At 55.5% G+C, this 26,306-nt stretch overlaps 2 protein-coding genes and 1 long non-coding RNA gene across 8 annotated transcripts in view; 2 read left to right on the top strand and 1 right to left on the bottom strand.

Annotated features, from left to right (window-relative positions):
* RIPOR1 (RHO family interacting cell polarization regulator 1) overlaps nucleotides 1-12,435 on the top strand; it is a 38,259-nt gene extending 25,824 nt beyond the window's left edge. For 4 of the 5 annotated variants that reach the window (XM_067302794.1, XM_067302795.1, XM_067302792.1 and 1 more), the window contains exons 3-22: nucleotides 960-1,109; nucleotides 1,630-1,708; nucleotides 2,081-2,104; nucleotides 2,658-2,711; nucleotides 3,110-3,262; nucleotides 3,349-3,412; nucleotides 3,505-3,548; nucleotides 3,788-3,913; nucleotides 4,332-4,480; nucleotides 4,730-4,859; nucleotides 6,226-7,044; nucleotides 7,270-7,409; nucleotides 7,831-8,005; nucleotides 8,220-8,355; nucleotides 8,534-8,695; nucleotides 8,846-9,004; nucleotides 9,460-9,656; nucleotides 9,768-9,851; nucleotides 10,275-10,365; nucleotides 11,473-12,435. In XM_067302794.1, coding sequence (XP_067158895.1) covers nucleotides 960-1,109; nucleotides 1,630-1,708; nucleotides 2,081-2,104; nucleotides 2,658-2,711; nucleotides 3,110-3,262; nucleotides 3,349-3,412; nucleotides 3,505-3,548; nucleotides 3,788-3,913; nucleotides 4,332-4,480; nucleotides 4,730-4,859; nucleotides 6,226-7,044; nucleotides 7,270-7,409; nucleotides 7,831-8,005; nucleotides 8,220-8,355; nucleotides 8,534-8,695; nucleotides 8,846-9,004; nucleotides 9,460-9,656; nucleotides 9,768-9,851; nucleotides 10,275-10,365; nucleotides 11,473-11,570 — 3,034 coding nt within the window. In that variant the 3' untranslated portion in view covers nucleotides 11,571-12,435. The remainder of the gene's footprint in view (nucleotides 1-959; nucleotides 1,110-1,629; nucleotides 1,709-2,080; nucleotides 2,105-2,657; nucleotides 2,712-3,109; nucleotides 3,263-3,348; nucleotides 3,413-3,504; nucleotides 3,549-3,787; nucleotides 3,914-4,331; nucleotides 4,481-4,729; nucleotides 4,860-6,225; nucleotides 7,045-7,269; nucleotides 7,410-7,830; nucleotides 8,006-8,219; nucleotides 8,356-8,533; nucleotides 8,696-8,845; nucleotides 9,005-9,459; nucleotides 9,657-9,767; nucleotides 9,852-10,274; nucleotides 10,366-11,472) is intronic. The other variant, XM_067302797.1, reaches the window with a different exon arrangement.
* Nucleotides 12,436-12,514: 79 nt separating this feature from the next.
* On the bottom strand, nucleotides 12,515-24,832 carry LOC136992861 (uncharacterized). The gene is made up of 3 exons (XR_010885308.1): nucleotides 24,548-24,832; nucleotides 22,226-22,319; nucleotides 12,515-15,064 (listed from the first exon to the last, which is right to left on the bottom strand). It is a non-coding gene; the product is annotated as an uncharacterized lncRNA (long non-coding RNA).
* Nucleotides 24,027-26,306, top strand: part of CTCF (CCCTC-binding factor) — a 36,996-nt gene continuing 34,716 nt past the window's right edge. The window contains exon 1 of one of the 2 annotated variants that reach the window (XM_067302800.1): nucleotides 24,027-24,086. The gene's annotated coding sequence lies outside the window, so the exon portion shown is untranslated. The remainder of the gene's footprint in view (nucleotides 24,087-26,306) is intronic. The other variant, XM_067302802.1, reaches the window with a different exon arrangement.

Genomic DNA, 26,306 nt, shown 5'->3' with positions numbered 1-26,306 from the left:
AAGCATAGGGCCCTCACACCTCCACAGAGGGTGCACCACGGCTGGCCTCTCCAAACCCTCTGAGATGGGGCTAGTTCCCCTGCTGTTCTCCCCTGTGAGCTCAGCAGGCTTGCTCCCTGCCCTTCCCATGCCAGCCATGGCTTTAGGGCAGCCACATGCATCTTAGGGGCTGTTCTCATTCCTCCTTGCATCCCTTTCCTAAACTAAGCAGTGCTTTCTACCTCTCTGTAGAGGTTTCACGGACCTTTGTCATGCTCCCTGCTGTCCTATGGACCTGTCAACCTTGACACCTGGGATTTAAGACTGTCCTGGGACTGAGGTTTCACCAGGAGGGCTAGCAGTGGGATAAGTGGCCACAGTGCCTGTGGATCATGCACTCTTGCGAGTCCCAGCTAGCCACTCTGCCTTGCCGGGTGCATGTGTTGCTTCTCCTCCCTGCATGCAGGGTGTTTGTACCTATTGCTGAACTTTCACAACAGTTGCTTTGGACCTCGTGCATTGTCTGTCCCACCCCCTCTGGCATGCAGGAGGCTTCAAAGCAATCCCCAGCTGCTCCTGCCATGTGTGGAGCATGGGATGCACCATGGGGCCTGGGGCAGTGGACTTTCTCTGCTCAGAGGCAGTGAGAGCCAGCAGGGCTGGTGAAGGCTCTGTGCCCACTGACTTGAGGTCCTGGCTGGTGACAGCAGGGGCGCAGACACACGGGGCAGGCAGTACTGCCTGGTCCTGCAGGCGCTCGTGGCTCCATCTCGCCCAGCCCTGCTGGCCGGTTAGACTGCCTGGCAGGGAGTCGTGGGAGAGGCAGGCAGGTCTGGACGGAGTATTCCCAGGACCTGGCCTCCTTTCTGGTGCTCCCTCTTGTCTTGAGCTGGGGTGACTTGGCAGGCTGGGAGACCCAGGGTGGACCCTGACTATGGGTTCACCCTAGCCATGCTGGGTTTGCCTGCCTCTTTCTGCAGGAACCTCTCGCCCTTCACCCCCACTGTCTCCCGCAAGGCTGGCTCCAGGGTCAGTAGGATGTTCTCAATGTCCCACAAATCCCCACCGCCCAAGGTGCCTCAGCCCAACCGCCTGGATGAGGTGTATGAAGCACTAAAGAAGGGCCTGACGTAAGTGCTGGGGCTTCCCATGGCTGGGTGGTTGAAGTCAGGGAGCCCCAAAGGGCACGGGGACAGCTTGGCGTGGGTTGAGGTGGCCCTGGGGCAGGATTAGCAGCTCTCTCCTCTCAATGGACAGGCATGTGCCAGGTACCCTGGGCACATCCTGCTTCAGCGTAGTGCCTCAGGGTCCTGGAGCAGTGCAGGGGAAGGACTGCAAGCTCCTGAGGTTCCACAGGGCAACAGGAGGGCCAGGATTGCACCACCTCCCTGAGACTGTCCCCAGCTGGGACATATCTGGTGCTGCAGGGTTGGCCCTGGTACTCCCCTCTGCATCTTACACAGGGGTGCCTATGGGCTCCCTTGCCTGGGTGCTGAAGGCCGCTGTGATATATGGGGAATGGAAAATGGGAGTGCAGGGCCCGACTTAGCTTGCTGGGCACAGTGTGGACTGTGGCTGGCAGGGGCCATGCCATGCATGCCAGGCTTGACATGACATCTCAACCTGACCACTGTTGTGCTGTCGCCCCAGAGCCTACCTGGAGGTGCACCAGCTGGAACTGGAGAAGCTCAGCACCCAGATCCGCGAGTCCAAGAGGAATTCGCGCCTGGTGAGTGTCACAGCCCCCAAGGGCCTGGCTGGGCAAGCTGGTTCCATTTGGCCCAGCCTGGGTGCACAGGAGAGAAGGGCCTTATGGGGAGCAGCACTTTGCTTCCTGGTCATGGCTGGGGCAACTCATTGTCCATCTGTGCCCCGGGGCAGAGCCTCTTCCTATGACGGCATTCAGGGCCCTACCGGGCTCTGATGTTGGGCTGTGCAGGGCTCCTATTCTACTGTCGTGCACATCCCTCCAGCCCTGGCTGGGTGCTGCATGTCTGCGCTGACATGCTATGGGTGGTGGTTGTGCGACGTGCCGGGTCTCTTTGGGCAGAGCTGGCTTTGTGCTGCATCTTACCCCTCTCCTCTCTCCTCTCTCCTCCAGGGCTTTCTCTATGACCTGGATAAGGTAAGTGGGAGCAGTGTCCTGTCACCCTTGCCTCTCCCATCCTAGGGCCAGGAATGTGCTGCTGCAAGCCCCTTCTCTGCTAGCGGCACCCCATTGTCCAGTACCTGCCCTCCCTTTCCTGCATGACAGAGTGCCTGCAGCATGGGATTGGGGCTCTCTGGGCAGAGGATGAAGCAGGGACAGGCAGGGACTTATAGCCAGCTTCTTGCAAGCAGCAGCTGTGGTTGGTGAGTGCTTGCTGTGGGTTAGCTCTGAGCGTGGGTGAACATGGGAGAAGAGCACCATGGAACCTGGCCTGTTCTCCTGGGAGACCCTACAGAGCAGGGGAGGCTGTAGGATGCTGCCAGCTCATGGCTGCAAGCTCGGCTTCTGCTCTGCTCACCACCAGCTACCCCTCTGCAGTGCCCTGCACACAGCAGGGCCAATGACCAGGGCATGTCCCAACCCATGGCATGGGCATGCAGCACGGTGCCTGGTCTGGGCACATCCTGGCCTGCTACCCCTCTCAGGAGGGTTTCTTTTGCCTCTCATGCTGTTTCCTCTGCTCTTCCAGCAAGTCAAGTCAATTGAGCGCTTCCTGCGTCGCCTGGAATTTCATGCTAGCAAGGTAAGAACTGGGAGCTGGGGTAAACTTTGTGGGCCTGTGGGCTTCCAGCTTCCTTGCAGCATTGGGAATGTGGGACTCTTCCCCACCTGGCTCCCGGCTTGTTCCTCACATCAGTCGTGCTTCAGCAATGCCAAGGCAAACTTGTGCCTTGGCCCCACTCAGCCTGCTCTGCACCTGTGTCTTGGCACAAATGCAGCCATGTGCTGTCCCACCAGGCACATGGTCCTGCATGAGCAGGGTGCCCTGGAGACTGGCTGAAGAAAGCCTTAAGGCACAGCTTCCGGAGCCTGCCAGGAGCCAGCAGGTCGGTGCTGGCCAGCCCACAGTCCCTGCCTGCTGTTTGGCCCTCCCAGCACAGCACCCTGCCCCTCACTGCAACTCTGAGCCTGTCCTTGCAGATAGATGAGCTCTATGAGGCCTATTGCATCCAGCGGCGACTCCGTGATGGGGCCCACAACATGGTCAAGGCTTACAGCACAGGGTCACCGGGCAGCCGAGAGGCACGTGAGAGCCTGGCCGAGGCCAGCAAGGGCTACAAGGAGTACACAGAGGTGAGGTGCCTGGCATGGGGTAGGTCGAGTGGGTGCTGAGCCTGGGGGTTGCTGCTGACAGGTGCTCTCCATCCCTCTGCCCCCAGAACATGTGCCTGTTGGAGAGTGAGTTGGAGAGTCAGCTGGGCGAGTTCCACGTCCGGATGAAAGGTAACACATCCCCCTCCAGCCTGGCCCACTGACTGCTTCGTGCCAGCCATGGACTCAGCCATGCACTGACGCCCCTCCGTCTTCTCTTGCAGGACTGGCAGGTTTTGCCCGGCTGTGCGCTGGTGACCAGTATGAGGTTTGTGGGACCTCTGGAACATGGATCAGGCTCTGCTGTCCTCCATCCCTGTGGTCCTTACTGTGCCTGGGGGTGTACAGACAGGCCCTGACCTGGCGTACCGACACTGGCTGGGCTGGCATGCTGTGGGTCTGTGGTGGGTGGCATGGGGCCCTGGACGTGCCCTGGGAGGGGTGGAGAGCACCCGCCATCCTGGTACTGTATTTCCCCCTGCCCTCATGCCTCTGCTCTCTCCCCAGATCTTCATGAAGTACGGACGGCAACGGTGGAAGTTGCGGGGGCGCATTGAGGTGAACAGCAAGCAGGTGTGGGACAGCGAGGAGATGGTTTTCTTGCCCCTCGTCACCGAGTTCCTCTCCATCAAGGTACAGGGCTCTGTGGATAGAGCAGAGAGGAGGCAGGGACAGTGTGGGCTGACAGGCACTGTGCCACCTTTCCTGGCCAGAGCTGCCCTGGGAGCTGTGTAGGGGAACAGCAGCAGAGGTTATGCCATGCCCTGAGGGAAAGCTGTGCTCTAAACACATATAAAAAGCCGTGGGCTGCCTGTGGGAGGAGAGCACACCAGACGCAGCACTGGGAGCCAATGGGGGTTCCCTGCTTGCTGCAGCCCAACTACCACATTGCATCTCTCCAAGGATTGCCTCCAGGACCTAAACCTAATCCTTGCTGGGGAGGGTGGAGGGGATGCTGTCCCATGGTGGTGGCATCCTGGCAACAGCAGGGATGCTGTGTGTCTAGCATTCAGTGCCTTCATCTCATCCTCTCTTCTCCTTCCTTCCCCAGGTGACGGAGCTTAAGAGCCTGGCCAACCATGTCGTGGTGGGCAATGTGTCATGTGAGACTAAGGACCTCTTTGCAGCTCTACCCCAGGTAGTGGCTGTGGATATCAATGACTTGGGTACCATCAAACTCAGCCTGGAGGTGACCTGGAAGTGAGTAGCTCAGTAGGCATCCCTGGCAGGGCACGGCAGGGCTGGGATGCCTGGCATGGCATGGCGAGAGCTGGCCTGCCCTGGGTTCTCCCCCATCCCAAACCTGGGTTGCAGTTGTGGGGTGCCAGAGGTGGACTGAATAGGGCTGCAGGGCCTTGCCTGCCCCAGTACCCCTCCTGCTCACTGTAGAGCTGGGTCAGGACCCCATCATTTGGCCTGCACCCTTCATCTCTCTGCTCTGCTCACCAGCCCCTTCGACAAGGACGACCAGCCCTCAGCAGCCAGCACCGTCAACAAGGCCTCCGCAGTGAACAAGCGGTTCTCCACATACAACCAGAGCCCACCTGACACGCCATCCCTGCGGGAGCAGGCTTTCTATGTAAGTGCGGTGCGAGGCAGAGCTGCCCACCATGCGGGTGATCTGGCGCACAGAGGGGAGTGTGCGGGCATGTGTCCGCCCAGCCACTCCGTCGACTTATGTGGGCCCCGCTAGGTCCCGCTGGATGGCACGGCTCAGGGGAGATGGAAGGGGGCAGCCCCTTGTCCCTCTGCACCCCGTGCTCCATCCATCTGTCCACGGCCTCCCAACACTAGCCTGTAAGCCCCTACTTCTCCTGTGATCACGGCTCCTCTTCTCTCCGCCCAAGAGCCCAGCGCAGGCAGCCGACAAGCACGGCTGGTCCTTGTTGGATATCTTTCGGGAGGCACTCTTCGAGAAGCTGTCTCAGAGCTGCTCCTGCGGCGACGTCTCCTCGGTCGAGCTTGGGAGATGGCCGCAGCAGGGCTGTGTAAGTGCGAGGGCTGGAGCTGGCCTGTAGCTTAGCCCAATGGCTTGGCTGTTCTGCAGTAGTGATAGCCACTCCTTGCCTCCTACTCACTAGCCCTTTCCGAAGGCCAAGGTCCTAATCCTGCCAGCTGAGGGCCTGATCTTGCCAGCTGGGGCCCTGGCTGGCATGAGGGGATAGAGCCACCAGGGATGCTGCCGCAGTGAGCACTAGTGTCCTCAGCTTCCACTGGAGCCCAGCCACAAGCTCGGGGAGCACTGGCTGTGTGGGCTGGACCTGCTCCTCCATCTATGAGCCCTCATGTGAGAGCCAGGCAGTAGTGAGTAGAAGGTGTGTCCGTGTCCCCGCACTGGTGGCATTGGCGTGGCGTTGGTGTGACGTGGCGTGCTGGCTGGTGCTGCCCCCTGCAGGCTGGTGGCGGGGCCATAGCTGTCCTTGTAGCTGTGGCGTGTAGCGTGGCTGCGCTCTGCGTGTGTTGCACCTCCTCTGCGCCAGACCTCCCCGTAGCACCGGGGAGCTTCCAGCATCCTGGAATGGTGCCCAGCAAACCAGAGCATGTGCAGTGGGGTCTAAGCAGCAGGACTCCTGGGTTCTTCCTCAGTGTGGTGTGGGATCTGGGACTTGAAGGGGAAGCAGCACATGGGCAATATGGCCATGGTGTGCCAGGCCTTCGCCTTCCTCCTTGCTGGGCCTGTGGAGCCAGGTTGGGCAAGAGGCATGAGCCAGCAGCTCCTGGGGCCCAGGCTCCTGCAGCTGGAGGGGGTTGATCTCTGCTCTGGCCCCATGAGATCCCCGGAGCACCAGCCCCAAGGGTTGCAGTAGCCTCAGTGCTTTCTGGCTCAGGCATATCCTGGCCCCCTCAATGGGAGGGGAAGGCAGCCCAGGTGAGGGCAATGCCCCGAGGAGCTGGGCGGCCACAGGAGGTGCCCAGCTGATGCACTGTGTCCTTTCCCTTCCCAGAACATGCTGCGGCGCCAGGAGGAGCTGGAGAACGGCACAGCCTGGTCCATCTCCTCGGAGTCATCAGATGATTCCTCGAGCCCCCAGCTGTCAGGCAGTACCCGCCACACTGTGCACAAGCCTATCGTGCAGCCAGAGGTGCAGGCCTCGGCCCCTGCCATCGAGATTTCCTTCTCCCAGCAGCAGGAGGCAGGGGCTGGAGTCAGCATCCCCGCTGGACCAGGGCTGCCCAACCAGCCAGAGGAGCAAGGCAGCTCCAAGAAGGATGTGGTGGCCAATGGGCACGTGCCCTACTCCCGGACTCTGAGCCACATCAGCGAAGCCAGCCTGGACACCACGATGGAGGCCAAGGCTGTGGAGTGCATGTGGGAGCCCTCTCCAAGCCCAGAGGACTCTGGCCCAGGCGAGCCAGACACAGACTCCCTCCGTGGTGCCTCAAAAGTGGTGCCGGCAACCTGGGCAGGACAGGACAGAGGCCTCGAGGCCAAGCCCCGCATCATGGTGTCATGGGCTGAGGCCTGTGAGATGGAGGCCACGCGGGTAGAGCCGGTGGTGAGCCAAGCACCGGTGCAGGGTGGCTGTGACACCAAGGCCCCCACACAGGCCCCAGCCCCGGCACACACCTCTGTGGAGGAGATGCCCACCCACACCCCAATCCTGCCTGCCGGTCCTCCTGAGGTCCCACGAGTGAAGGCCGTGGACTCAGGCTTGGAGGAGGCCATCAGCCTCTTGGGCTCAGCCCTGGATGACTATCGGGGACAGTTCCCAGAGCTGCAGCCCCTTGAACGGGAGCTCAAACACCTGGAGGAGATCTTGCTGGTGAGGGGGCCTCAGAGGGAGTCCACAGCAGTACCTGGGGATGAGGGCGGTAGGGCCATCCCAGCTGGCAGGGCACAGAGATGAGGGTGCTGGGGCCATCCCAGCTGGCAGAGCCTGGGGACAAGGATGGCAGAGCCATCCTGGCTGGCGGTACACAGGGATGAGGGTGCCAGGCCATCCTGGCTTGCATGCCAGGGTCTGACGAAGTCATGCCCTCCTCCACAGCACAAGCAGGGTGTGTTCCTCAGCCGGGCCTCCAGCATCAGCCTCACGGTGGAGCACGCACTGGAGAGCTTCAGCTTCCTCAATACCTCTGACATGGATGACTCTGAGGGCTCTGAGGAGGAGGCCATCCGGGACGAGAGGTGCGCAGCAGCAGGGTTCAGGACAGTACAGGGCAGGATGCAGCCCTGGGGCAGCTGGGACAGGAGTGTCCACCTCTGATGTGGTGCCTCTCTGCACTGGGGGCCCTAGTGTGGTCAGACTGGCCTGCCTCACCTCAGGGCAGGCCTAGCTTGAGGTGTGGTGGGATCCAACCTGTCTGGGGAGCACAATGCCGCCCCATATCTCTCTGGGGTCTCGTCTCCCTGGGGCTGGGTTGAGAGACAGCCCATGTGCCCTGTGCTACTGGGATCTGCTCCTTTGCCCAGCCCTGAGCAGCTCAAATGAATATTGTAGGTCCTATAGAAACTCTGCCCAGTGTTTCTCCTGCAATGATGGGTGGGGAAGGGCTGGGTCTGGATTTCCTGCACTGACCTAATGGTCTCATCTCTCCCTGGCTCACAGGAGGCCTGGCAAACCCCGGCGTGGGAGTGGGGCCCCCAGCACTGGTGAGACGGGGGCAGACGATGCTGGTTTGTGCAGCTGCTCTGAGGGCAGCACAGACCCCATGAGTACTGGCAACGAGTTCTTGGATAAGTCCCTGGTGCTTCATCTCAACAACTGCAACTGCCTGCTGCTGGTGAGAGCAGGGGCCGGGGCACAGCAGTGGGGCATGTCCTGAGGCTGACAGGCACTGGGGTGGGCTGTGGGACCCCAGCAGAGCCTGGCAGACTGGGTAGCTCCAAAAACTCTCCTCGAGGCTGCTCTTACCACAGCCTGGAGGGCTATGCCAATGCTGTGATCTGGGTGCCAGGCTCTGTCCCTAAAGTCAGTGGTTTGCCTGTGCCTTGCAGAAGCTGGGCACCTTTGGGCCCCTGCGGTGCCGGGAGATGTACGCCCTGGACAGGTTGCTGCGGGAGGCACAGGTGCTGGAGATCGTGTGCCAGCTAACAGAGGAACGATTGGGAGCAGCTGGCTCTGCTGCCGAAGGTAAAGGCACATGGCAGAGGGACCTGTCTATGCCACCCCCCCCCCCCGGGGCTGCGTTGGGCCTGGCCCCCCTCTTATGGGCCTGGCTTGGCAGCAGGGGGCTGTGCCAGCAGGAAGGCAGGAGGTGCCTGCCAGCTGCTGGGGCTCAGAAGAGGCTTGACAGCGTATATCCCCACAGTGGTGCAGTTCTCAACACAGAAGGAGGGAGTGCTGCCCCTTTGGGACCTCTGTGTGGAGGTACCCAATGTCTACACCTGCCCTGTAGAGCGGTTCCTGCAGGTGCTGAGCACCCAGTACGCAGCGCTTATCAACGAGCGGCACCCTGGTCTGGCTGATGCAGGTGAGTAGGCACCTGAGGGTGCTCAGGAAGGGAATTGCCAGCACCTCTCATTGACCCCAGCTGGGGCATTGTGGGTGCTCCAGGAGCCCTGGAGAGACCAACAGGGTGTCCAGGGGTGCCATGCACACTGACTTGGGCCCTTCCCTACAGTGTGTGTGAAGCTGGTGGAGGATGTGCTGAATCGACGGCTGCCCCGGCGACCTGGCAGTGCCCAGAGTGAGCAGGTCACCGTCTTCCAGTACTGGAGCCACTTTGAGTCACTCGGTGCCCTGGTGCTGGACGCCTATGTGATGGAGCTGGCAGAGGAAGGTGGGTGCCCTCCCACTCTTGTGAGGCCCTGGCATGGCAGTGCCCAGCCCTAAGCAGGGGCGCCAGGGGATCTTGCACCCATGCCATGGAAGAGCAACCTGTAACAACTCCACAGCCTGCCCCGGGGCATCATCCAGGGGTTCAGCCATCTTTGGAGTGGGTAATCAGGCCTGATCCATCCCTGGTGCACAGCACACTCCCATGCTGCTTTCCCAGGCTCCCTTGGGTCTGTGCTCTCTGCACCTCTCCTGGCATCTCGGCTTGGGTGCCCCTGCAGCCCCATGCTGGGTAGTGCCCCTGTGAATACCCTGCATGGGGGCTCCCTCTGCCCAGTGTGGTTGCAGGGTGCCCAGGGCTGAGCTCCCTGAACCTGAGCAGCCCTGGGAGGAGGCAGGGGCACATGGGCAATGCCGCCAGGCTCTCGGCACTCCAGCTGAGCAGGCCATTCCCTGCAGTGCTGCTGGCGCAAAACCTGAACTCAGACGACCAGGACGTGGTGCTGCGGGCCCTGAAACGCGTGCCTGAGGGCCGCCTCAAGAAGGAGGGACTGAAGGCACTGAGCCTGCTCCTCGTGGAGGGCAACAGCAAGGTGGTGAGCGCTGTGTCGGCCCAACTCCGCAGCCTGGCTGAAAACCCCCGCTTCCGCCAACGGGTATGTTGCAGGCAGGCCTGGGATGAGGTGGGCTGGTGGTGCTGCCAAGGGGTGCTGCCTCCCACATTTGCCACAGCCGAGGGCACAGCACTGACACCCGCTCTCCCCCAGGCCCTCGTGTGTTACCTGGACCAGCTGGAGGATGAGGAGGTACAAACGCGTGTGGCAGGGTGTGCAGCACTGGGCTGTCTCAAGGTAAGAAAGCTACAGGGAGAAGCCCAGACACTTGTGCCAGTTCAGTCCCAGGACTGGCCTGGCTGCAGGGTGGACAAAGAGGAATTGGATGTGTCCAAGGGTTGCCTGGTGCTGCCTCAGTGGTTGCTGCACATGCCCCTGCTCCTGAGATAAGGGAGCTGGGGGGGCCCCAAATGCAATGGAGAACCAGGCAGGGGCAGGCCCAGAGGGGAACTGGGGAGGGAAGGGACAGAGTCAAGGGATTTTCCTGTCCGAGACTGGGCAGGAGGAGGAGGGAGAGCTCTACGGGGGCTTTGGGACACACCCATGCCAGCCTGGTATCTGCCATAGAGCTGCAGCAATCCATGCTGCCTTCTCTTCCGGGCTGTGTGCATGTTGCCAGGTCTCCCAGCCACATTTAGCCCTTTGCCCCCACTCCTGCAGGCCAAGGAGAGCATCGAGCAGCTGGTTTACCTGTGCCAAACTGACAAGGAGCCTGTGCGGGAGGCAGCCAAGCAGAGCCTGATGCTGTGTGGTGAGTGCCCTGCTGCATTGCTTTGCTCTCTCCCCACTCAGGGCTCCCAAGGGGCATCTCCCAGTGCCATGCGCTGGCACTGCCTGTGGGAGAAGGGTGTCCTGGGCTTGTCCCTGCCTAGCCCTATGTGCTCTGGCTCATGTCTTCCCTTGTGTTCAAGCTCTGCCCAGGCAAGAGCAGATTGGTGGTGGGCATTGAAGGCTGGAAGTGCCCCCAGCCACAGAGTGCTAAGCGTGGTTGTTATTTATTATTTGCTAGATGGCACTGAGAGAACCATCTGAGTGGGTTACTAGGCCTCCGGGTCGTGACAGCTGCTGCACAGGTTGGGACATGTGAGCCATCCTCATCCCTGGTCCCTGCTCCTGTTGCTTTGCTCACGAGTGTCTCGTCTTAGAGCCTGTCAGCCATGTCATGTTTTGGAGTCTGTGTGTGTTGGCTGTTTGTAGAGCCCATCCCCATGGCACACCCGGCACATGTAGGCACCTTGTGTCCTGTTGTGCAGCAGATTGTCCATGTCACAACTTCCCGCTGGGGGATGGCCGCTGTGTGCAGATCTGTGTTGGGTGGGGTGTCAGGGCAGAGATCTCTGGGCCAGTTTGCAGCATGGACATCTGTGTCCCTGCATGTATGCAGGGGGTCTTGGGGAGCCTCTGGGATACTGGAGCGAGCACACACAGACATGCACGGCTGTTTGAGAAATGCCGCCCCTGCCTGCATCTGGTACAGCCCAAGCCTTGGCCCATTTGCCTTGCCTGGGCTCTCCGCAGGTGAGTGGGGTCAGCAACCAGTGCTCCTGAAGCTGAGCTGCGGGTGATCCCTGTCTTGCATGGGCGTGGTGCAGCAGGCAGCTGGAGAACAGGCTTTACAATGTCTGAATCGAATACAAGAGCCCTGGGGACTTCGTGAGCCTGATCCCAGCTGGGACCTTGTCCAAGGGTGTGCTGAGTGGGGCAAGAGCAGTTTCTGTGCTCTGTGGCCATGTCACCCAGGCTCAACTCCACCAGGCATTAGCCACATTCCCCCTTCCAGGCAAGGAAAGGTGGCTGGGGATGAGCAAGGGCCAGAGCTCCAGAATTTTGGTTCACTGACCGTGGCCTGTATTTGCAGGGGAGGACGGTAAATCGGCTCACCGGCGGCTGGAGGAGACCCTGGACAGCCTCCCGAGGATCTTTGCACCAGCCAGCATGGCCAGTACAGCTTTCTGAGACACCACACACACCTGCCTGCCATCCCTCAGGGCAGAGGCACCACTGGGCTGGCCTGGGCTTGCATGGACTGGGCCAAGCCAGCACCCAGAGGCTCCCACCCTCAGCAGCGTACTGCAGTATTACCCCTACCAGCAGCTTGCCGCAGCCGCTCACTGCCTTACAGAGCACCGCTTCCCCTGCCCCTAGACACTGGCCATTTGGGGTGCCCTGTAGGCACCCCAGGGCAGGGGGGCTCGCTGCACCTCTCACCCTTTGATTGCTATTTAAATTGCCAGGGAGCTTGCCCTACCTGCCCCATCGTTGGCTACAGCTGCTGGGACCGGAGCAAGGCAGAGATGTACTGGACTTCTCTGCCACTTCCCTTCCTGTTGCTCAAGGGCACATGCCCTTCCCTGGAAGGACCTGCACTTTGGAAACGATGCTGTTTCTTTCCAGGAGTTTCCTGGGCTGTGGGGACTGTCACCCTTTGCCACCTGGAGTCCCCAGGACTTAAATAAAATGATATATGAGATATTAATATATTCTGCTGGCATTTCTTCTTTCCAGCTCCATGTGCTCCTGTCCCTCCCCAGGCCTGGCTGTAGGGAGTGCAGTGAGATATGGCCCCAGCCTAGAGCCTTTCCCAGTCTCTTGGGAAGCACTGTGGAGGGCAGGGGCAGGAGGAGCAACAGAGGGATGGACAGACAGATGGACAGAAGCTGCCACCTTTTTTTTGGTTTTATTTTTTATTTACAAATTTTTGCAGAAAAACAAAAGCAAAAAATCCTTTTCTATAATGTCTCTATAAATCTATATATAATGTAATTACAGAGAATGACTAATTTTGATTTTAAACCAGAAATAAAAACAAACCTTTAATGAGCGATGGTGTCATTGTGTGGGTGTTTCTGGAGCTCCATTGCCTAGGGGCAGTGTAAGCTAGTGGTTAGCATGGCTGACTGGTGGGCTGGAGGGTTGTCATGGGATGCAACTGTGCTATCTAGCATGGCCTAGCTGCAGCTGGGTGCACTGAGCTGTGCTGGGGAGCTGGCAGTCCTCACCCACCCCTCAGCTGCCAGCCATTCCCGTGCCACAGCTGGGCAACACAAAGGGCTGTCGGTGTACCGGAGATGTGTGCCATGGGGCTGCTAGGCCACGCAGGCAGCGGCCAGTCCTAGCCTGAGCCAGCTCTCAGAGCTGGCAGGCACCTTTTGCAGCCAGCTGTGCAAGGGAAGAGGAGACTGGGTTGCTCCCCTCCAGCATAAGGCACAGAGGTGATGTGTGGGGCCAAGCAGGAGTCTTGGTCTTCCTGGCACAGCACAGCCAGGGCAGAGGGGATTGCCCCAGCAGTGCACAGCACTGCCTGGGCCTGCAGTGTGCCTTTGCTGTCCTGCCCTCCAGGAATACTGACACTGTGATGATTTGAATGTCATTGCTAGTGTTGTCTTTTTCAATGTGCCTTGATTCAGCGTTCCACAGAGAAATGTTTGTGGACTGAGTGACAAAGTTAGACTCAACTGGGTGTGTCTCAGGTGTTTGGAAAGCCAGGGAACTCATGGTGGGAACTGCCCGTAGCCATGTGCGGCAAATGCAGCAGGGGAGCAGGTCCTCACCAGCTTGCTCCCACAGTGACTTTGGTTTCACCAAAAGGAGAGCAGGAAGCTTTTTAAGCAATGGAAGAAGTTTCCACCCTCTCTGAGCTTTGCAAGAATTGCTAAGATGTTGCAAAAACTTATGCAAACCCTTGCCTGCTAGGCATGGGAAACCTCACTCAAGCTGGCATGAGTTGTGCATGCTGATGCTGTGCTGTGGGGCTGCTGCAAGACACAGCAGGGTCCCAGTGGAGCTGGTGCCCAACAAAGCGTACAGGGTTTGCCCTCAGAGAAGGGAGGTGATTGCTACCTGCATGATGGGCTGGGCAGGCAGGCTTAAGGCTGTCCCCAAGCCCTGGAAATCAGGATATTCCCCTGCAACACCACTGCTATTTCCAGGGCAGCCCTAGTTTCTACTCTGGTCCATGCCTGGGGTGGGAATGCACCATGGTGCCAGGCAGTAGTGGAGCCAGGACCAGAGCTTGCTGAGCTGAACTGGTTTTCAAAACATCCCCACAGGTATTTAGCACCTCTTGGGTTTCCTCTCAATGGCAAGAACAGTGGATCTGGCTGCAGTGGCACTGAGCTGCAAAGGATCATAGAATCATACAATAGTAAAAGTCGGAAGGGACCTTTGGAGATGGTTGTCCATTCCCCCTGCTCAAAGCAGGGTCAACTAGAGCAGGTTGCCCAAAACTGTGTCCAGTCGGGGTCTGAATATCTCCAAGGGTGGAGACTCCACAACCTCTCTAGGTGACCTGTTCCTGCCCTTCATGTGCTGCTTGTTCCAGGGTGAGCGCAGGCCTGAGGAACAAGGGACAGATCGCCAGTGCTGGGAAGCCTCCCTGCTGGCTCCAGGCAGGGGCCTGCCATGGCCCACACTGCCAAAAATGTGGTCCAGCAGTACCGGGGGATCAGGCTCTTGGGTTCTGCTCTCTGCTTTGCACGGTGAGGGGCTGCTAGCAGAGCTGCATGTCCCCTTGTTGGGGAGGAGGTTCTGCAGGAAGGATGACAGCGTGTCTTGGTGCATAGGATGTCCCAGACAGGACAACTCTTTAGTGCAAGATGTCGGGAAGTACCTTGTTGGCAGTGAGGGGCAGCACCCAGGCACTCTCCCGTGCTGGGAGCTGGGCTGGAGCACAGTGGATCTGTGGGCAGAGGTTGGGTAGCCTGGCAAACTGATGGCGCAAGACAGCTCTTGCCCACATCTTTGCCATGTCTATACTAGGTGCATGGCACAGAGCAGCATCAAGCAGACACGGTGCCACATTAGCCAAGCCTGGTGCCCATGACTGTCTGTGAGTTGCTTTCAGAGGAAGCACTTCTGGAAGTGGTTTTTATCTGTAGAGGAGACTGCAGAAACAGTATAACCAGAGGATGCTTTGTTGTGTCGCTGCTAGCTTAACCTTATTTCACCTGCTGAGGGGTGGGTTGGAGGGGCCCTAAGAGGAAAGTACAGTGATTCTCCCAAAGTATTGGGTACTGCACTGTCAGGCACTGTAGGCAGCAAGAGCATAGATATGGGTCCCAATTGGCACATACTGCAGTGGGAAAACTCTGGGGCAAGAGCACTCCAGAGGTGGAAAGTGGCCCAGACATCTTGTATTTTTGGTTCAGTTTCTTTTCCCTCAGAATAATCCCTGGAAATAAAAACAGCCCATCACTCCAGCAGTCAGAGCCACAAATTCAATCCATTCATCTAAGTGGGTGTTCTCCTTGCTCTGCCAAAACCTAGCCCCATCCCTGCAGCACAATACCAACTTCCAAGATAATCTATACCTTGGCTGCAGAGATCTGAGCAAGAAAGTAGCTTTCTGTCAAGGCAGGCAGGGCACTGCATGTCAGCATCCCCAGGACAAAATGACTCTGCTCCTGGAACTGCAAGGAATAATCTCCTTATTTATGTGGCTTTGGGAACATCTGGAAAAAAAAAGAAAAAAGATTAATTTAGGAATCTATTGCCTGCCTTTGCTCCAAATGGGTCTATGCCAGCATCACCAAGGACCTCTGCCCCATGGACATTGCCAGGTCACCTGGAATTGCAGGATTGCCATTTAACTGGAATTAACATTATCTAAAAAAGTCTTGTCTTTTGAATGGGACTCACTTAAAACATTCACTGCAGTTTGCATCCTGCTTGTTTTTCTGAGGGCTGGGAAGGGGCAGGATGACTGTCACAAAAGCCAGCTATTTGAAGAGCCAGGGAACTGCACTCTGGGATTTGACATGTCCTCCAGCCCTTGCATAGGAACTACACCACTCTGCAGAGCGAGCTTCCTGGACACAGCACCACAGAGTGTGTTTTGCAGTGGCATGTTTGCTATTCCAAAGAAGACAGTATTCCAGCACCAAGTTTGTCAGCCAAATCTGTGTCAGCGCTTAAAGCACATCTCTCTCTTTTGGACGTGCTTGTGCTCAGCAGCACCAATGAGCGTTGCAGCTACTTGCTTTTCTTGTATGAGCCGCAGTCAGTGGGAGGGTGTCTGTGTCATGGTCACATTATCCATGGGCTCTGGCTTTAGAAAGACTTTCCTTTTCCCCATTTACTGCTGTTTTTCTTTGAGTTAAAGGGGTCCATGTGGATTCTGGGGAACTTTACAGTATTGGCTTTTACCTGCTGCTCTTGGGGTAGCATCCTGAGGAGCACCTGCTAGCAGGAAACAACTAACCAGCTAACGTACCCTCTCCTGCTCTGCATCTGGGCTGACGCAGTTGTCAAGGATATGGGTTCAGTGACACTCAGAACATCAGCTAGAATGACTCCAAGTGGACACTGCTACTTCGGAGTGTCCCAAGCTCTGATGGTCCTTCATGTCTAAGAAATGACTCAAATCTTGATGCCAAGTCATTTTTAGGTGGTTCCATTTTCCCAGATTCACACAGAATCACAGAACGGTTGAGGTTGGAAGGGACCTCTGGACATCAGCTAGTCCAACCTCCCTGCTCAAGCAGGGTCACCTACAGCACATTGCCCAGGACCCTGTCCAGACGGCTTTTGAATATCTCCAAGGATGGAGACTCCACAGCCTTCCTGGGCAACCTCTTCTAGTCTCTGTAACCATCACAGTAAAGAAGTTTTTCCTTATGTTCAGACAGAACTTCCTGTGTTTCAGTTTGTGCCCATTTGCCTCTCGTCCTCTCACTGGGCACCACTGAAAAGAGCCTGGCCCCATCCTCTTGACACCCTCCCTTCAGATATTTATACACACTGATGAGATCCCCCCTCAGTCTTCTCTTCTCCAGGCTGAAGAGGCCCAGCTCTCACAGCCTTCCCTCCTATGAAAGATGCTCCAGGCCCTTCCTCATCTTCGCAGCCCTCCGCTGGACTCGCTCCAGTAGCTCCAAGTCTCTCTTATAGTGGGAAGCCCAGAACTGGACACAGTACTCCAGGTGTGGCCTCACCAGGGCCGAGCAGAGGGCAAGGATCACCTCCCTCAACCTGCTGGCAAGGCTCTTCCTAATGCAGCCCAGGATACCATTGGCCATCTTGGCCATGAGAGCACATTGCTGGCGCATGGTCAACCAGCTGTCCACCGGGACCCCCAGGTCCCTCTCTGCAGGGCTGCTCTCCAGCAGGTCAGCCCCCAGGCTGGTGCGTGGGGTTATTTCTCCCTGGGTGCATTCTCTCTGCACTCGCCTTTGTTGAACTTCATGAGGTTCCTCTCTGCCCACCTCTCCAGCCTGTCGAGGTCCCTCCGAATGGCAGCACAGTCCTCTGGTGTATCAGCCCCTCCTCCCAGTTTGGTACCATCAGCAAACTTGCTGAGGGTGCACTCTGTCCCTTCATCCAGGTCATTGGTGAGGAAGTTGAACAAGACTGAACCAAGTGCTGAACCCTGGGGGACACCGCTAGCTACAGGCCTCCAACTAGACTCTGTGCCGCTGATCACAACCCTCTGAGCTCTGCCATTCTGCCACTTCTCAATCCACCTCCCTGTCCACTCATCTAGCCCACACTCCCTGAGCTTGTCTATGAGGATGTTATGGGAGACAGTGTCAAAAGCCTTGCTGAAGTCAAGGTAGACAACATCCACTGCTCTCCCCTCATCTACACAGCCAGTCAATCCATCATAGAAGGCTTTCAGGTTGCTTAAGCGTGATTTCCCCTTTGTGAAGCCATGCTGACTACTCATGATCACCTTCTTATCCTTCACAATGCTTGGAAATGGTAGTCAGGATTAGCTGCTCCATCACCTTTCCAGGGATGGAGGAGAAGCTGACTGGCCTGTAGTTCCCTCCTTCTTGCCCTTTTTGAAGACTGGAGTGACATTTGCTTTCTTCCAGTTCTCAGATACCTTTCCTGATCGCCATGACCTTTCAAAGATGATTGAGAGTGGCCTTGCAATGACATCAGCCAGCTCCCTCAGCACTTGTGGGTGTAACCCATCAGGGACCATGGACTTATGTATGTCCAGTTTGCTTAAGTGATCCCTAACGGAATCCTCCTCCACCAAGGGAAAGTCTTCCTTTCTCCAGACTTTAACCCTGGTCTCCAGGTCCTGGGATTCTTGAGGGCCAGTCTTACCAGTAAAGACTGAGGAAAAGAAGACATTCAGTATGCCTTCTCTGTATCCTTTGTCACCAGAGTCCCTGCACCATTCAGCAGCAGTCCCACATTTCCCCTAGTCTTCCTTTTGTTACTGATGTATTTATAGCAGCCCTTGTTTTCCTTGACATGTCTAGCCAGATTAAACTCCAGATGGGCCTTGGCAATCCTAGCCCCTTCCCTGCATACTCAGACAACATCCCTATATTCCTCCCATGTTACCTGTCCCTGCTTCCACCTTCAGTATACTTCATTCTTCTGTTTGAGTTTTGCCAGGAGCTCCTTTTTCATCCATGCAGGTCTCCTGCTCTCTTTGCTTGACTTCTTGTTCATTGGGATGGACCATTCTTGAGCTTGGAGGAGGAGATCCTTGAATATCAACCATCTTTCTTGGACCCCTCTTCCTTCTAGGGCCCCATCCCATGGGATTCTTCCAGGCAGGTTCCTGAAGAGGCCAAAGTCTACTCTTCTGAAGCTCAGGCTTGTGATCCTGCAATTTTGTCCTGCTCCCTCCTCACAGGATCCTGAACTACACCATCTTATGGTCACTGCAGCCAAGGTTGTCCCCAACCTTCACATCTCCAACCAGCCCTTCCTTGTTTGTAAGTACAAGGGCCAGTAGAGCACCTCTCCTCGTTGGCTCCTCTATCACATTTATCAGGAAGTTATCATCAATGCTCTACAGGAACCTCCTAGATTGCTTGTGCCTTGCTGTGTTGTCCCTCCAGTATGAACGTGAAGCTACTTCCAGCTGTCTGTAGAAGGCCTCATCTAATTCTTCTTCCTGATCAGGTGGCCTGTAGCAAATCCCCACAACAGTGTTATCCATTTTGGGAATCTCCTGCTTGAGCAGCCTCAAATTTGAACCTGTTAGTGTATCCTAGGCTTGTATGAAACTACGTTTTCAAGACATTCATTACACACGTGGACTTCTGGGCAGTTAGAAAGAAATAATTCAAACAGTAAAGTAGTCTGTGTTTAGCCATGGTAGAGGAACAGCCTTGTCAAGACCAATGACTTGTTTTATGCGGGGCTGTCGAGTATGTATATCATGGGTCTGTTTCTCCAAGGACCATTCCTTGGGAGATGGCTGGGACCTCATCTCAGACAGAGACCAAAGTCTGCTCCAGGCACTCTCCAAAACTCAGTTTAATGCCAGCTCTCAAATCTGGCTATTTTCCTCCTTAGAACGGGTCAAAGAAAGGGTGAGCCCTGAGGTCTTGTACGGTTTGAGGGCCATTGAAGCAGAGTTACTAAGAGCAGGAAACAAGGGGAGTGAGCTCATCTGGGGGCCTCATCAAGGAGCTGGGATCTCCGCAGCTTAGTCCTTGCTGTTCTGCTCCAGGGCAAGGCGTGTTTGGGAAAGGCCACACTCAGACAACTTTTAAAGAAGCAACCTCTGCTCCTGGGTCACTAATCTGAACATGCTAGGAGGCTGATTTTCAGGGATACTGACTACCCTCAACTATGACTGAAGCTGGGGGCATTGCAAAGGTTTGAATGTTCTGCCTATCAGCTCAAAAGCACCTCTGAGTGAGGAATTCATGATTAATAGGTCAGTCGCGCCCCCAGCACATGCTGATAGATGGTTTGATACACTTCTGACTTAGAGAAATCCAGGAACAGGTGTCTGCAAGAACAACTTCAATTTCCTAAGCAGTGAGATAGATTCCTGATACAAAAGACAAGCAGTAGTTTGTCATAGGACAGCTACAAACAAAAGGTGGATGGGTCATTAAAATCCATTTATTCCTGGGCCTGTGTGAGTATTTAAAGGAACATAAAAAGTTATCTTAGCATGCAGATACAGTTCCTCTGTTTTGATTAGTGCCTGAACTAAGTTCTGAGCTTAAAGCAAGATTTACATCTATACATGAAAGATATGCCATTCTCCCCAAAATTACAGCATGAGAATTGATGGTTTGACATCTTTCAATAAATGTAAATGACTCTTTTAAGAAATTCACACTACAGGATCTCTTTTCCCCAGAAATGATATTAACAGAATAACAGATTCTTCAAACTTTTCATGCAATTAAGACCCATGGAGGTCATGGTTGTGGGCTACACCCTATCACTGCTTACAACTAACGGCCACTTTTTGACAGTGCATTGTAACTAAAATTTCCCTCCTTCAGCAGAGGTTGAAGAAAGGGAGCTGCATCCTAGTGATTCAACCAGTCACAGCTCATCCCCTCTGGCTCTTTGATATGCTACAGTTCCTCTGTTGTAATGAATTAATGGACTCAGTCTCATGTCCTAATCCTCAGAAGCGAACTTGGTCTCAGTTGTCAAGAGGAAAGGAGCATCAGTGCTCCTAATGCTCCCCATGGCACTGTCACCGATGCCCTGCTTTGCAAGGCCTGGGACATCTTGGGCAAGAAAAACCTTTAAAGCAGGGACACAGTAAGACTCAGGACCTAATCCTCTCTCACCGCCATCTCTCATCCTAAATACCTCTTCACAAAACAGCAGTCTGCCAGATCCTTCTCCTTTCCTGTATACCCCAGCTAAACAAGACATAAACATTATTCGGACTATGATTTAAGGACACAATTTACATATGCTAATGTATGCTACTTATGTCTGATATTTTTGTCACTTGCTAAGCAGGTTGAGGTAAAGCCTAGGCTGCTGAACAGCTTTAACTCTGCCCTGCAATGACATCTCAAGAGGTGAAAATCTGGGGCAAGATTTTAAAAATCAGTTTCAACTGCAACATCCTTATAATTCCTTAGTCCTAGGAGCATGGGTTTATGCTCAGGTTACTTTACATTTAATCTTCTTTCTGAATTCCCGGCCTTTGTTCCCTGCCTCCTGGGAAGGATAGGTGAGTAAAAGGAGGAAGAAATTTAACTTCCTGCCAATGCATCTTAATTTAAAATTATTAATATTTTTACTCATTACCCTAGCTTCATTTCACATGTTTTTATGGTAAGAGAATACAAAGAGGATGTAGCACAAGCTCATGGAAATTTCTCTTCCTCTCAGTTTGCCTGTCAATCAGCTACTGGGTCTTCAGCAATGCTACTGGAGATGAAAAAATATGTTAAACCCAGAAGATTCTGTAACACAGGAAGATGCAGAAAATGTCACACCACGAAGGACACAAGAGCCCATATGCTTTCTAAGAATGTGTCTTTGCTCACCACTCCCCCTTGTGAAAGTGATCTTCATTTATTCACAGAAACTTTATTTAGGTTTCATAGAACCACAGAATAGTTGAGGTTGGAAGGGTCTCTGGAGATCATCTGATCCAAACCCCCTGCTCAAGCAAGGGTCAACTAGAGCACGTTGCCCAGGACACTATCCAGTCAGGTTTTGAATATCTCCAAGGATAGAGACTCCACAACCTCGCTGGGCAACCTGTTCCAACATTCAACCACCCTCACAGTAAAGTGTTTTCTTATGTTCAAACAGAATTTCCTGTGTTTCAGTTTGTGCTCATTGCCTCTTGACCTGCCACTGGGCACCACTGAGAAGTGTCTGGACCTATCCTCTTTACACTCTCCCAGCTGTTTACACACATTGATAATAACCCCCGGAGCCTTCTCTTCTCCAGGCTAAACAGTCCCAGCTCTGTCAGCCTTTCCTCATATGAGAGATGCTCCAGGCCCTTCATCATCTTTGTGGCCCTTTGCTGGACTCACTCCAGTAAATCTATGTCTTTCTTGTACTGCAAGCACAGTATTGGACACAGTACTCCAGATGTGGCCTCACCAGGGCTGAGCAGAGGGCAAGGGTTACCTCCCTCGACCTGCTGGAAGGGCTCTTCCTAATGCAGCCCTGATGGCCTTCTGTTGTCACAAGGGCACATTGCTGGCTCATGGTCAACTTATTGTCCACCAGGACTCCCAGGTTCTTGTCTGCAGGGCTGCTCTCCAGCTGGTCAGCCCCCAGGCTGTACTGGTGCATGAGGTTATTCCTCCCCAGGTGCAGGACTTTGCATTTCCCTTGCTGAACTTCATGAGGTTCCTCTCTGCCTCTCTCTCTAGCCTGTGAGGTCCCTCTGAATGGCACCACAACCATCTCACCTATCAGCCACTCCTCCCAGTTTTGTGACATCTGCAACCTTGCCGAGGGTGCATTTGCTCCCATCATCCAAGTCATTAATGAAGATATTAAACAGTACTGGCCCCAGGATTGACTCCTAGTGACCCCTAGTGACTAGCCTCTAGCTGTACTTTGTGCCACAGATCACAATCCTCTGAGTCCAGCAGTTCAGCCAGTTTTCAGTCCACCTCAGTGACCACTTATCTAGCCTGCACTTCATCAGCTTGTCTGGGAGGACATTATGGGAGATGGTGTCAAAAGCCTTACTGAAGTCAAGGTAAACAACCTCAAGTGCTCTCCTCTCATTCACCAAGACAGCCATCTCATCATAGAAGGCAATCAGGTTGGCTGAGCACAAATTCCCCTTTGTATATCTATGCTGACTACTCTCAATCATCTTTCAGTCCTTCGTATGTCTGGAAACAGTATCCACGATTAGTTGCTTCATCACCTTCCGACAGATTGAGGTGAGGCTGACTGACCTGTAGTTCCCCAGATCCTCATTCTTGCCCTTGATGATAGGAGTGACATTTGCTCTCCTCCAGTCCTCAGGAATTTCTCACCATCACCATGACCCTTTAAAGATAATTAAGAGTAGCTTCACAATAGCATCAGCCAGCTCCCTCAGCACTCACAGGTGCATCCCATCAGGGTCTGTGGACATATGTCCACCTGTTTTCAGTGTTCCCTAACCTGATCCTCCTCCACCCGTTAAGTCTGAGGTAAAGAAGGCATTCAGTACTTCTGCCTTTTTGGTGTCCTTTGTCACCAGGGTCCCTGCCCCATTTTGTAGCAGGCCCACATTTTCCCTAGCCTTTCTTTTGCTGCTTATGTACTTATAGAAGCCTTTTTTGTTTCACTTTCCTGTTTCACTGCAGGGCTTTCACCACTACACTTCAGAACCACCTAAGATGTAAAAATTAAGAACCATCCCAATGCACAATCCACTGGCCACTTTCAGCAAGGAACAGTGCACCACGCCCACATATGTTATGTAGTATAAATTCATACATCTCACTACTAATGCTGTGGCTGCTTCAAAAGGGCAGGGCAGGACAAGTTGTAGACAGAGGTAGTTTTGTCTAAGTTTTGATGGGCAGGGATCAAACTTACCAATAAATTTTCTAGAAGATCCCTGTTGGGAGCTAACTGACACATTTACCATCTTCAGTTCCTCCAGTATTTAAGCTAATTTGAGCAATAAGTTATATTCCACTTGACTGCTAGTTTGGCAAGTCCAAGTTCCTTTGCAACCACCAGAAATACCATCTAATTCCCATAACTTGCCATTTATGAAGTTGTCCCATAAGTTTCCTAGCGACACTAGTTTGAGACAGTATTAACTCCCCTCCCAGCGAATGAAAAGCTTTGGTCTTTCAGCTTGTTAAGTCTTCCACAGTGCAGACCAATGCAGTAATTTCAGTCTGGTCTTTTGCTATGGCCTCAAGTGCTCCTTTTTCAATCACTTGATGGTCTCAGGAACTCTAGCATGTTTCCTGATCTAATAGGCCTGGAAGTTTCAGTACAGATTAAAAGAGGCGTGCAGAGCCACAGGTGGGCATGGTTGGGGTTTTGGGGTTGCAGGTAAGGGCAACACGCCCAAGATCCTGCGCAGCTGGGGTGCAGCGTGCTGAGCGTGCAGGCCGTGAGGGCCACCAGGCTGCAGGCAGCAAAGGGGAAGTGGGCCACAGCCTCCAGTCCCCACGGGGCTCCCACGGCGCCCACCAGCTCGGCCCGGGCAGGGCCACGCGGGCCCCCCGCAGCTCCACACAGCGAGGCCATGCCACCACACCGCCCAGCTGTCTGCCAGCCCGGACCGGCCGAGCACCACCGGGGGACGGCCTGAGGGGAGCGGCCGCGGCGAGCCCGGCTCCGGCACAGCCTCCCGCCACACCAGCTGACGTCACGCCCTCAGCGGCGCGTGACGCACGCACGCAAGCCGCAAGGCGTCTGTGCGTGCTCACGCGCGGCCGAGTGACGACGCGGCCACGGCCCCACGTTTAAAGTTGGCGCGCGATTCGCGCCCCCTTTTCCCCTCCCATCCGCCCTCCCAGCCTGCCCCGCGCGGCCGCTTCCCCGCGCGGCCGGCCCGCCTCCCCCTCCCACCCCTCCCTGCTTCGGCCGGCGGCCGCGGCAGCCGCGCTCGCGCAGGCGCACTCCGCCCGCCCGCCGCCATTTTGTGTCCGAAGCGACTGTGGAGCGATTAAACCGCGAGCTGGTGCTGGGCGCTAGCGGCGGCCGCGGCGGGGCGTGCGGGGCGCGGCGGCTCCGCGGGGCCCGGGGCGGCGCGGGGCGGCGGCGGGGCCCGGCGGCCCGAGCGAGCTCGGCAGGGTGCGGGCGCAGGTAAGCGGTGGCGGGGGGTTTGCAGTCGCTTTCTCCGGCCTCTAGGTGTCACGATGGGGCTCCGGTTCGGCTGGGGCCCCGCAGCGGCCGCCGCCGGGGAAGCAGGGGGCTTTGTCTCCCTCTATCGTCCCCAGCGCGGCCGGCGCCTGCCTGCCACCGCCGCCATTCCCCACAGCGCGGCGCTGGGCTGCGGCCTGCCCGGGCCTCCCTTCCCGGCGCCCCCGCCCGGGCAGGCCGCCGCCGAGCCGCCGGCCCCGACTCCATTTTCTTTCCTTTGTCTCCTCCGCCGAACCACCGGGGCTAATTACCGCCCCCTCCCCGCCGCGCGAGCCGCCGGCACCCCCCCCTTCCCTTCCCTTCCTCTCCCCTCCCCCGCCTTCCCCGCCCCGCCGATCCGGGCCTGGCCCGCTCCCCACCCGCCCGACCGCGGCCGCTTCCCCTCCCGCCTTCCCCGCGCGAACCTCTGCGGGGCTCGGCCCGGCGCGCTCCGTCCGGTGCCCCTGGCCTCGCTCGGTGTCCGGCCGGCGCCTGGTCGCGGGGCGGACGCGGTGGCGGCGGCTGCGTGTCCCGCTCCTGCCGGCCGCCGCCTTGCTGCGCTGGCGTGTGCTACGGAGTGAGAGGCGCTGCGAGGCGCAGAGCGGGACTCGAGCTCCCTCTGCAAGGCAGGCTGAGCAGCGCCATGCAGCACCGGGACGCGGGCACGGCTGGGGGGCGCCCGCTCTCGCCGCGCTGCCCCGCCGCCGCCCTCCCGTCGCTCCCGGCGAGCGAGTGCCCCGCGGCAGGGCCGCCGTCCCCCCCGCGCGGCGCCCGCGCCTCGGGCCCGGGGCGCCCGCGGGGCTTCAGCCCGCCCCGGAGGGGTCCTCACGCTGCCCCACGGGAACGGCCGGCGCGGGGCTCGGTCGGGACCGGCAACACGCGGTGGCGCGGCGCACCTGGGCTGTCGCCGGCCTCGCATCAAGTTTTGTCACTTGCTTAAACTTGGTCCGAGCTACAGGCCTGCAAAGACACGTTTCCGAGCCATTTCCCCTCCAGAGCTTGCCTTTTGCTCGCGTGCCTTTTTAAGGAACTGCATTTGTGGAGATGAAGACCTTTAGCTCATTGCTAAATATGTTTTTATTGCATATCTTAACACGGGGTTGTTCGGGGAGGGGGGGAAGCTGGCACACAACCTACATCTTTTTGTGATGCAGAGGAGTGGATCACACGTGTTTTGTGTAGAAACCATTTGCTTTTTGTTCTTTACATCAACTTTTAATTTCTTCGGTAAATATATTCATACGGTATCTGATTTACCCTTAGCTCTGCTAAATCACTTTGATACAGGATTTTGCCATGTTGTATGCATCCTTTTCTATTTAATGTAATCCTTCCTTAGGACTTGTTTGCTGGTGAAAACCAGCTGGCTTTCCTGTTTGTGACTTCCTTTTTTTACCCAATGTCTTTCATGCATGGCTGTTCTACACCTCATGCCATGGTTATTATATTTTGGTAATAAACTTCAGAGATGTTACTAAAAATATCTGAAATACTGTATCTGCTACTTCCACTATATGTTTTTTGTTTCAGTGCAGGAACTGTAAACACTTTCTCAAATTCTGCAATTTATTCTGCTTGTGCAGAGCCTGTTCAACTCACAGAGGAACTTTAAGTGTAAAAAATAGCTCCAAATTGTATTCAAGCTGAAGTTCTTATTTAAAACGTCCCTAACCTTTTACTTAAGTACAGAAGATATCAGGAATGAAGAAGGGAGCAATTTGAGCATAAGGGCAAAACAATGCTTTTTCTAAAGGTGATTCAGAATTTTTTACTTTTGCTTTGCTTTTTTTTTCTGGATATATGGAACTAATGCAATTTTACCATATCCTGTACTTAAAACATACCTGAGAAAGGTTGTTAGGATGCATGGAATAGTTTCATTAACACTTGGAGAACTTTGTGGGATATTTTTGAGGAATAATGTCCGAGTAAAAGGTGCAAAATGTGAGTTCCTTATATCCTCAAGTGACTGTACAACAGAATTGGACAAAACTGGCTGTAGTATTTCAGAGAGAGCTTGGAGAGTTGTCATTGCAGTGTAAGCTGACTGGCAACTCATGCCTACAGTGTTATTGAGGGAAAGGGCTATTTCAAGAACTGTTTTTAGTATTAGCAGGCTGTATCTTGTGTGAACTGTGACTAGCTTGTGTTTATGGTTACCAGTTTTTGTGACTGCAGCTTGAT

Source organism: Apteryx mantelli, chromosome 10, assembly GCF_036417845.1.
Source record: "Apteryx mantelli isolate bAptMan1 chromosome 10, bAptMan1.hap1, whole genome shotgun sequence".
Classification (NCBI taxonomy): domain Eukaryota; kingdom Metazoa; phylum Chordata; class Aves; order Apterygiformes; family Apterygidae; genus Apteryx; species Apteryx mantelli.
This window is presented reverse-complemented; position numbering and strand designations above follow the sequence as displayed.